The sequence below is a fragment of the Pyrgilauda ruficollis genome, unplaced genomic scaffold (genome assembly GCF_017590135.1).
Source record: "Pyrgilauda ruficollis isolate IOZ18807 unplaced genomic scaffold, ASM1759013v1 scaffold162, whole genome shotgun sequence".
In the NCBI taxonomy this organism is placed as follows: Eukaryota; Metazoa; Chordata; class Aves; order Passeriformes; family Passeridae; genus Pyrgilauda; species Pyrgilauda ruficollis.
In genome coordinates this window covers 824,705-835,761 of record NW_024514987.1, presented here as the reverse complement: position 1 = coordinate 835,761, position 11,057 = coordinate 824,705, and the positions used below count along the sequence as shown (strand labels likewise).

General features: G+C 55.6%; 1 protein-coding gene across 1 annotated transcript; it reads left to right on the top strand.

The window, feature by feature from the left end:
- Window positions 1-2,911: 2,911 nt before the first annotated feature.
- ID3 (inhibitor of DNA binding 3, HLH protein) lies at window positions 2,912-4,854 on the top strand. The gene is made up of 3 exons (XM_041463238.1): window positions 2,912-3,565; window positions 3,756-3,827; window positions 4,305-4,854. Exons 1-2 carry the CDS (start codon window positions 3,245-3,247, stop codon window positions 3,810-3,812), a joined length of 378 nt encoding a protein of 125 aa, XP_041319172.1. The 5' UTR covers window positions 2,912-3,244; the 3' UTR covers window positions 3,813-3,827; window positions 4,305-4,854.
- The last annotated feature ends 6,203 nt before the right edge of the window (window positions 4,855-11,057 follow it).

Below are 11,057 nucleotides of genomic sequence, written 5' to 3'. Positions count from 1 at the left end.
GGGGGGGTTGGCTTAAAGCATCTCCAAAAATCAATAATCTCTGAGCTCTTGTTCCCATGTTGTGCTGAGCCAGAGCAAGCCAGCCAGGTCCCTCGGCTTCCCTTGCTCCTGAAGGATCCTGAAGGTCTCTGAAGATCCCTGGTAAATGGGATTTATACCTCAGCCCCATCTGAAAGTGAATCCAGATGACCCCTGGGGAAGAGCCCTTCCCTTTGTAGCTGCCTTGGGCACCCTGCCACATTTCTGTTCCTCTCCTCTCCCAGCAAATCCCTGCTCCGCAGCCAGCGCTTCCACACAGCCTCCAGCTTCCAAAACACAAGAAATTCCTCCCAAAATGCTGGTGGTGTTCCCCCAGGACACAGGGAACCCCACACTCGCCCTCCCTGCCCTGCAGCAGCTGGGCTGAATCTGGCCATTTCCACTCCATGTTACATCCCTCACATCCTCTCACCTCTACTGACTTATTTCAGGGGGAAAAAAAAAATCAAACCAAACCCAAGCCCAAGGGGTAGATTATTTTGGGGTGGGGGGAAGCAGCTACTTGTGAGGCCCCTCAAGTTTCGAGGACCTTTGCAGGTATTTGCAGCATGGGCAAATCCCCTGGGATTAACAATCTGTTCCCAGGAAAAGGCAAAAGGTGGGTAGGGAGCAGTAGCTGACCTGTAGTGAGGTACATGGTCACCCTTCCCCCAAGGGACTTGGTATCATTTTTGGGGTGCTTGCTGAGGTGGAAAATCCCAGCTCCTGCTTCCTTTGCTTTTCATTTTAATAAAACACCCAGTGTGGGCCCTTTCACCATGAAATCATCATGCTCCAAAGCATTCCCACTCCCTTCCTCCCCCATTTTCTCTCTTCCACGCCAAGAAATCCACTCCCCCTGCAGCCACTGCGTGAGGACACCCCAAACCTGGAGCTGCCACTGCAATGGCACCCTAAAAGTGCCCCTTTTCCCCCCGGTCAAAAGTGAAGTGACCCATCCGGGGAAATGAGGGGTCGTGACACAAACTCGGGGAGATCAGATAAAAACGTTCTTGTGCTCCCAGCCCCCTCACACACTCGGGGTATCCCAGGATTGGAATGAATCCCCTTGGAATACGGCGGCAGCGCGGCCGCGGCGGTGCGGGGGGGGCCGGGGGGGCGAGGTTGCCTTGGCCACGCATCCCTCTGTGAATGCATGACGTGCGCAGGGCTGGCGCCAGGCTGTCTGGGGCCGGGAGTTAGATCAACACAGCTGGAGGGCCCGGGCCACAGCTGGGCAAAGGCAGCGGGTCCCGCCGCCCAGGCAGGGCCTGTGGGAACCGCCGCCAACAAAACCCCCCTGCAAACAAAAGCTCCCCTCCCAGTCCCTCTGAAGCCTTTCAGCGCCCCCCCGACCCCCCCGCCATCCCTTGGGAAAGGAGAGGGGGTGTATGGGAATAAGCAGAGGCTGTACGCTGCTGTTTTGTATTGAGGGGAAGTCATAAGAAGGATTCAGGTGGTGGTCTGAAAAGAGTTTCTAAATGTTTTGTAAACATTTTAAAAATCTGTGTTAATTTCATTAAGTTTTACACTTATATTTTATTTTTTAAATGTGTTTAATTCTTTTTTAACTTTATTTTGTTCGGAATTTTTTGGTTTGGGGGGGGGGGGGTGGATTGGTTAATGAGGGGAGTTATGCATCTTCCCAAGCTGCTATCCTTTACACAGAAATGATTTCCCAGGAAATTCATAACGAGTGAGGTGGGGGGTTTGGGGGGGGGGCCGTGGAGAGAAAAATAAAAATTATAAAAATAATCCAGCCACAAAAAGTGATGGATGCTGCTTTCAAGGTTTTTTTGTTGAGCAGCTCATGGCTTGGGGGAGATGTGGGGAGGAGGGGTGCCCTCCAGCCTGCAGTCCCCAGACCCCTTTGGGGGTTGGAAATAAACCCCAGCACTACCAAAGTGGGATTTGGGCAGATCTAGAAAAGATCGCTGCCGTGGGCAGGAATAATTTGGTCCAGGTGCCTGTACCCTCACCCCCTGCCCCCCTCATTAGCTGGGACCCCTGGGCCAAGCGGGGTCCTGGAGTGCCTCCCTCCAGCCCTCTTGGCTGTAACATTCCCTTCCTGCACTTTCATAACCAAACCCCCACAACACCCCCCATAACTAAATCCCACCGAAGTCAGTATTTGGGGGAGAGAGGATTTTCCCCTTGGGCTCATCCTGATTCACTGTAGGGGTGTTGCGGGGCTGTCGCAACTGCGGGACCCTTCCATGTGCCACCTGCTGCAGTGACACCCACTGGGGACCCCAGATCGCTCCAGCTTTGGGCTTTTTCTACGGACATTCTCTGATTCTGGAAGTTTTAAGGCAGCGATGGTTCAGAAGGGCAGTTTCCTTCATACCCCCGCGCCAATCACTCCTGCTGGGATAGCCCCTTTGCCTATAAATCTCGTCTCCCACCTCCAAAATAAAAAACCTTCCAGGCCTCTTGCAGGCACTGACCTAAATCTGGTTTCTCCATCGTAACCTCAGTTTTACCGCAATTAATTTTTTTCTGCTGGTCACAAGATAATTCCTGACGCCAGAAAGTCTGGAGGTCAGATGAGAAGCGGATTGAGGAAAAGGGCGGCACTAATTTCCTTAAAACAGGGAGGGTGGGAGGTGGGAAACCCCATCGTCCTGTCTAAAAATAGGGGGAATTCACTGGGAAAGGGAGTGGGACAGTTTGGGGGTGCTAGGGTGTTGAAGGGGTTAGGGGGGGATAATCCCCAAGAGGTTTGGGGGTATGGCCATGGGGAGGGGGACCTGCGTGATCGTGTCATCCCCGTCGGGCCATCAAGGGTCAGTCTGGGGGGCTGGGGGGGTGGAGGGTATGAGGTAGAGGGGTTTAAGACTTCATTTATGTGTAGGGGTGGAGTTTGATGCTTCATTGACACTCGGAGGCGGGGTTTACGGCTTCGTTTACATAAAAGGGAAGAGATTAATGGTTATTTTACATAAAAGGGGGTTGTGTTATTCATAATTTACATGGGTGGGCGCGGTCAAGTGGCGCTGCCTATATAAAGGCGGCACGGGAAGCTCCCCCTTTCCCCTGCCCTCTCCGATCTGCCGGCGAGATACGAAAGTTGGGGGTCCGGGGGTTGAGAGTCAAAGCTCTCAGATCTGCCCTCTCTGGCGGTCTGGTGCTCGAAGGTCCCAGCAAAACTCCAGCCGCCGCGACAGCCCCTGAGGCTCCTAGGCATCCTCCCGTCCTGCATCTCCAGAGCTGCTCCGAGCCCACCATGAAAGCCATCAGCCCGGTGCGCTCCGTCCGGAGCTGCTACGAGGCCGTTTGCTGCCTCTCGGAGCAGAGTTTAGCCATCGCCCGGGGCAGCCACAACAAGAGCCCGGCCTTGGAAGAGCCCATGAACTTGCTCTACGATATGAACGACTGCTATTCCAAGTTGCGGGAGCTGGTGCCGGGCATCCCTCAAGGCACCAAGGTGAGCCAGGTGGAGATCCTGCAGCACGTCATAGACTACATCTTCGACCTCCAGATCGTGCTGGAGGAGGGGTCCAAGGGCCGCGACCCCTCCTCCGAGGCCACTCTACTTTCCCTTAAGGTAAAGGTCGCTTCGGACTGGGGGCTAAGTACGTCGCTTTGGGGAGAGGGGATCTGTTAGGTTGGAGGTGATAACAAGTCGGGACGGGGCTGCCCGAGTGTGTTGGTGGGTCGTGGCACGGTGGGGAATGGGAGGAGTGGGGACCACCAGCCGCCGTGGTGATCTTAAGCCCTGTCCCTTCTCTCCGCAGGCGGCTGAGCTCGCCTCAGAACTCCGCACCAAAGACGAGAGAAGTTTGTGTCACTAACGACACCTTCACCAGGTGAGTGTCGCCTCCAGTCACCACCGCAGCCCAGTCCTCCCCATATGCCCACACCCCAGGTGGCGTCCCGGGGCCCCCTCCCGCCCCCCAGCATCAAAATCCCCAGGGCACCGATCCCCAGGAAGCCATGCTCCCCTTGCCCTAATTTCTCCTCGCGCCCCAATTTTTCACCACCCCAGTCGACCTCCCCAACCTACCACCGATACCGGTCCAAATAACTGGAGCAGACCGGTGCTCCCCCTTTCTGCAATCCCCCCCAAGTCTCCCACCTGAACCCCAGTCCCCAACCAGCACCAACCCACCTCCAGCAGCCCCAGCCGGGAGCCAGATACAGTCCCCGACGAACTTGGTTTCCTGGCTCCCACCTCCTCTTCCCAAATTTCCATCCCCAACTCCACTTACCACAGCACTAATTACCGCTATTATTTTTTTTCTCCTCCCTCCCCCTCTGTTCTCTCACCTCCCGGTGCCAATTAGCAAACAGGCAGCGAGTGTCGGTTCCTGGTTCGTTATCAGCCGGAGGTAAATAGCAGCTTCCTCCGTGGCGCCGGGCTGTCTGCGACCTACCGGCCCCGGCCTCGCCTCCCCCGGGCCCGGGCACCGCGAGTGGGGAGCGGCTGGTTCCGACCCCCCAGCCTTCCACCGCCAGCATCCCACCCACGGAGCTCAGCATCCCAGCTTGGGACCCCAATTCACATGAGATATTTTTAATGATAGACTGATGATAAAGTGGAGGTCGTCTGTATATTTTTGGATTATAGCAGCGAGTCCTTTTTTTTAAAGGTGTTTAATTGGATGGTGGGGTGGGGATTAGGGGGCTTTGGGGAGGGGGGAACAAACATCCTCGAGTATGAACTAAACTCTCTCTGGGGCTGTGGCCTCGTGTATTGTGGAGCTCTATACTAGAGTATAACTGTTTGTACCTTTTGTGCAGGAAGGTGATTTTCTGCAAATATGCCTTGTACTTGCTTTATAAACTTTTTATAAAAGTTACCATTTTTGCATAATAAAAATCAGATAATTTTGATTGTTTTTTCTCCTTCATCGCTGGGGTGGAGGGAGCTGGGGTGTACCTCTGGGTGGGAAAACCCCCTGGGGGGGTGGGAGCCTCCCAAACTTTGATGGGAGCTTCTAGGGTTACTGTAAGAATCTCCATAATTGTGTAATAGCGTTGAAATGTCAGTTCAGGTATGGGAGGAATTAACCCAGGGCTGCCGGCTCCTGGCCGAGGTGGCTGCCAGCTATTTTGTGTGCTGCTGTGCTTATCTGCTTATCTGAAGGAGTGAAGAAGGTGCTGAGCCCCGGGGACCATCTAGAGGTGTAGCTGGAGCCCAGGGAAGAAGGGAAAAACATGCTTTTTTCCACGTTTAGCCATGTGAAAATGGGCTGATAGGTGCCCTGATGCTGGATTTGAGCTTCTACTGGACTGGAAGGGGTGATGCTGCTCCCCCAGGATATACCCCATAGTGGTAGAGGAGTTTCTGGACTGCTTTTGCTGCCCCAGGTAGTATTAAGAGAGCAGCCCCTGCTTGGCCTCATCTCCTCGGGGTCAACACTGCAGGGAAAGAGGTGTTGGGGGCAAAAATGTTTTTCCCTCCCCTTGGGTAATGCTGTGGTTTCCCTTTGGCCCGGGAGCAGAACAGATGTGACCCCGGGCTGGCTCAGCTGTGGAGCCAGATCATGTTCCCTGGGGAAGGTGCTGGCCTGCCTAGGATGAAGTTAAATTGACTTCATCCCCACCTGTAGCACCATCATCTTTATTCCCAGCGCTGGGCTCTGGTTTTGCTGCTGTGGGCTTAGCCATGCATGATGTGGATCCTGCCCCATGGCACTGGAGTGTCCCCAGGGTGCTCCAGCATCCAGGAGTGCTGGGTTAAGGGCTGCATCATGGGAAGAGGAGGACGGAGAAGACACGAGGGTCTCGGAGCACAGAGTGGTACAAAGCTTCACCCACACACACTGGCTTCAGCCTCTATCCCAATGACAGAACAGGAGCTTGGGGTGCAGCTGGCACCTGCCAAATATTCCTTGTCCACAGGCATTTCCACAGAGAAAGGCAGCACATGGAGCTTCCAAAAAGCACCACCTGGTCCAACTGGATCACCAGCCCCTGGGAACTTTCCTCCCTCCTCCCAGCTTGATGTCCCCAGGGCAGGGTATCCTCTGGTACCTCTGGGTGGGGTAGGATGCAGTGACATGGGCTGTCTGTGACATGGGCATGGTGAGAGGCAGGTGAAGGTGTCCATCCAGAAACCACTGCATCTGGGAACAGAGCTGCTGTTATGCTCACAGCTAAAAATAAGATTTTGCCATCTCCACTGGCTTTTGGCTCTGGAGGAAAAGGCAAAGGGTGGGTTAGGGTTGAGTGTCCCCACATTCACCCCAGTGTCATGGTCCTCCAGCTGTGCCAGTGCTGATGTGCCAAAGGGATTTAAGTGGGAAAAGCATCCTTGGCTTGAGCCAGGGGACAGGGATGAGTCTCAGTTATCTGGAAGGTGGAGCTTCTTGCAGTGTGAGCACTCCATCCCAGGTCCTAATGGGTCCCTCATCAGAGATTATGGTGGTGGAAATCCTGGACTCGTGGGAGCATTAATGAGCCTACTTTGGAGCTGGGGTTACTTGGAGAAGTGCGGCTAGGCACTGATGGGGTGGGAGAAACCAGTCCTGCTGGGGCTTTTTGGATGGAAACGACACTGGGGAGGTGGAGGGGGACTGCAGCCCCCGGGGAGTGGAGGTGGCCCCTGCCCCTGTCCCCTCTCAGGGATCAGGGCAGGGGATTGTTGGGGTTCGGCAGGGTCTCGGTTCGGCGCTAGCTCCCAAGAAGCCTCCCAGGGCCGTACCCTCCTCCCCCGTGGTGGATGGATCCCGGCGCCTTGCCCGGAACAGCCACCCCGCCACCCCGACCTTCCCAGACTCTGGCACAAGCCTTGTTCAGATCCCACTTGCTCCCTGGACTGGGCTGTCAGTTGCCACTGCTTTCTTTGAGACGCCTCTTAGGAAAAAAAAAAACCAAAAAAAAAAAAAAACCACAAGTAAAAATAACTGCTGGGACTAGGATTTACCTCGGGGGGTTAATGGGATTTACCTCGGGGAGAAGATTTACCCCATGCAGCAGATTTCTCTTGGCTGTTGTGGGATGCCGATGTTTTCCTGGAAAACCCTGACTTAAAAAAAAAAAAAAAAAAAAAAAAAATTAAGTAAAGAAAACGGGGAAAAGATGCAGCTAAAAATAGCCGCAGGGACCGAGATATACCTCGGGGAGAACAGCTGGAACGAGAAAAATGCTCCTGGCCGAGTAAGCCCGGCGTTACTTTTACCACCCCGGCTACAGTGCAGGGGTGCAGAAAAGAGGGCGAGGAGGGCAAAAACTAATACCGGGGGGGCCGGGGGGGGAGTGGTGAAGGTCGAGCGCGGCCCCGCCGCGGTGCCGGTGGCCCGTGATCCGGCTCGTTCGCCTCTTGGCAAGCGCCGGAGTCTGATGCAATCGCTGCGCTGACGGAGGCGGCGGTTCCCACCTGTATTTGCCATTGTGTGCCCGGAGCTGTTTGCAGGTGTTTGCTGGCGCCGCGCTGTCTGAGCCGCACTTCCCTCCTCCTCCTTCTCCTCCTCCTCCTCCCGCTGCTGCCCCAGCCAAGGCCTGGCCCCGCGCCCCCCGGCTCCCCGCCAGCCGCCGCTGACACAGATGCTGCGCGCACACGCGTGACCTTGGCCAGGCGCGCTCACGCGTGGAGGGTTTCTGGCCGCTGGGCGTGGGCGCGCACACGCGCACGGTTGCTCACGTACACTCACTGACACGTGTGGCATGAGCACATTCACACGTGTGTGCACGTATGCGCGCGTGACTGTGCATTTGCACGCACCTGTGTGCACTTACACACGTGCTTGCAGACACTGACACGCGTGTCTGTGCACGCTCACACGGGCAGATGTGCACACACGACTGTGTTCAGTTACACACGGCTGTGTGCACTCACACGTGTGTGTGCAGATGCTGACGGCTGTGTCCGGGCACACTCACACGTGTGCACGCACTGACACCCATGCCCGTGTATATTCACAATATGCCCATAGGCACCAACACACGCCTGTGCACACTGAAAATACAGGCACACTGATGTATGTGCTGCATGTATGCATACACGCTCGTATGCATGTATGCACGGGAGGGCTCATCCTGCAAACCAGCCTGTGTAGGGGCTCAGCACCCCCTTGGCTGGAGCCCCCAGGGATGCTGTGGAATTAGAGGAAGCTATTCCTGCTCCCTCCCCACCCCCGTGGAGACCATCCTCCGTCGTGATAGCCAACTCGCTTGTTCCTGTCAGCCCTTTGTCTTCCCTGTCCCACAGGTGACATCAGGGCTTTGTCCCACGGTGGGACAGAGGCTTCACGCGCGTCTCAAAATCCGCCGAGGACAACGGAGCGGTGCTGGCCCTGCAGCCGCGACTCGCTGCTGCCGTCTCCAGGGCAGAGGAAGAAGAGCCCGGCTGGCCGGAAAGGTTCTCCCCTCGGGAAGAACTGGGATTTCAGATTTCCTCTGGTGTACCCGTGGAAACGACCAGGACTTCCCCCAGTGCCTATCCCGGCAAGAATTGGGATCTTCTCTGGTGTTCCCCTTGTGAAGGACCAGGACCTTCTCTGGTGCCCTTCCAGAAAAGACTGGGACCTCCTCTGTTGCCCCCATTCCAGGCACAGGGGTGTGTGGCATTGGGCTGTGGGGGCTGCTGGCCACCTGTGCTCGCCTAGTGGCCCATCACCTGTGCTCTCCTAGTGGCCCATCACATGCTCCTGGGACAGTTGTTCCCCCCACTTTGGGCAGAGCCATAGGGCATCAGCACCCCTTGCACCCCCTCTCTCCTGGGAATGTTCCTTGGGGAGGAACATTAGGGGATGGGATATCATTTGGGGTCCACAGCCCAGCTTCAGCCCCCTGCTTCTGAGATATAGTCAGCCTTGTGCTCTGCATCCTGATGAGGTCCCTCGCCTCCAAGCTGAATCTGCAAAATAATTTCCAGATCCTGAGGTGAGCGACGATGTGGGGGCTGTACCCCTGAGCCTCTGGTGGTGCCTTCTGGTGGAGATGCAGGGGCCCAGGTGTAGCACCACTATTCCATGTGCTCAATCTGCTCTGGGAAAAGCAGCATCATTAGCTGTTCTTCACCATCAGCTCTTCACCCTGCCTTCGGGTGCAGTTCAGACCCTCCCAAGACCCTCAGGGGAGAAGCTAGGAGAGGTCTCCTGGCTCCTTCCCCTACGGCCAGCACAGTGATGGGATCTCTCGCCTTGCTCCCGGGTGAGGACGCTGGTCAAGGGGCTGATTAGGGCTGCTTCAGGCCATCCACAAGATCATCCCAGACCTCTACAACATCACGGAATGAGATGGTCTCTAAGATCCTTTCCAATCCAAACCCCTCTGGCTTGCAGGGTGGAAGCTGGTGCATGGCCTGCCCTTCTGGACACCTTGGTGTCACAGGAAGATACAAGTCTGTGTCTTCTGGTATGGGAGAGGACTTTGCTGGTGGAAAGCCATGGCTGGAAAGGCTGGAAAAGGCTTGGGAAACATACCCTTGACTCCTCCCTCAGCTGTCCCTCAGCACAGCTGAGGGGATGAGGGCCAACAAGTTTTCCCACCTTCTGGGTCAGCCTTTACCCCAGTGAGGTCACACTAACAACACGTGGGGACATCACCTCTGCTTTGTCCAAAGTGGGGGAGTTGAGGACACAAGCTGCCAGGCACCCCCAATGTCCTTGTCCCACGGGTCACCCACTGGAGCGAGCCCAAGGCAGGCAAATAACACAAATTTATCCACTCTGCTGGTCGTGGCCTTGTCTTTGTGCACTGGGATCGGGACAGCAGTTGCCTTCTTCGCACGGAGAGGAAGAAGAAGGTCTGGGTGGGTTGATTTGCCAAGCTCGGCCACACTGCTGGCACAGGGGTTGTCCTGCCCAGCTGGGGTAGCATCACTGCTGCTAGGCCTTTTGTTCTGCCTCAGAGTCTTGCACGGTGGGAGGCAAATGTCTATCCTTGATCCAAGGCTCCTGGCACATTTCTGGGTGTCTCTCCCAGCTGAGTTGGAGTCTGGAGGTCTGCTGTCCTTCCTCATCCACAGCAGAGGCCATGCTCAGCATGTGTCCATCTGTCTGTATTCCAAGAGGCTTTTTCACACAGAAGTCCATTTCTGCACATAATTATCCTTATCCCTGACCTGAGCATGGAGTTGGCTCTTCCTGGAGAGGAGAATGATGGAGAGAAGAACAACGGGGAGGAATGAATGGATGGAGGCAACCAGGTAATGGAGACAAATCAGGGAATGGAGAGGAACCAGTGGATAGAGACAAACAAGGTGATAGAGAGGGATGAAGAGAAACCAACTGTTGTGGCTTGGTGGCCTCAGCAAAATTAAACCCTGGCCTGTCTCAGTGGCTGTGGTGGCCTTTTACTGGTGCCAGTAAGGGTCAGAGTTGCCCTCGCTCAGGGGTTTGCCATTGCCTCAGTGATTCCTGTTACTGCTGCACTCTGAAATACCCTGCAGGCCAGCTTGGGTGTCCTTCATCCCCTTTTTCTCCCTCCACTTTGTCAGAAGACTTGGTGTATTCCAAGGACATGGGTGGGATGCATGTGGAGCAATGAGCACCAAGTTGAACAAACTGTGAGTGAACCAGGGGCCAAATCTCCTCATGCTGAGCCCCTCTGAGATCTCTGCCCTCCCCCAACAGCACTGTCTGCAGGGTGGGGAGGTGCCAGACAGCCTCTGGCTAATGGAAGCCAAAATTTTTATTTTAAATAGATGCGGCTCCCTCTCCCCTACCCTGGGTTGCTGCTACTGGGGATAGGGGTGGGGGAACGATGGGAAGGGTGGGCTGAAGATGAGAAGATGAGGACTGGGGTTGATGGAGATAAGAGAATGGTGAGGAATGCAGGATGATGGGGTTGGAGGGTTGCAGCCCCCAGGGTAGACCCCACCAGATTGATGGGGGGCATCTTCTGAAAAATAAATAAGTAACAGAAAATATATTCTAGTCCCGATCCCCAACGCAAAGCCCTCCTACCCCCGGCAGGCGGTCTCAAGAGGGTCCCTCCCCTTATTTGCATAAATGACCCCGCCCGCCCGCGACCGCTCCAAGGCCCCACCCTGCCGCAGAGAGGGGCGGGGCCGCGGCGCGACAGCCAATCAGCACTCGGCGTTTTCCGCGGGAATTCCGAATTTCGCGGCACGGGTTTTGGCGCTTAAA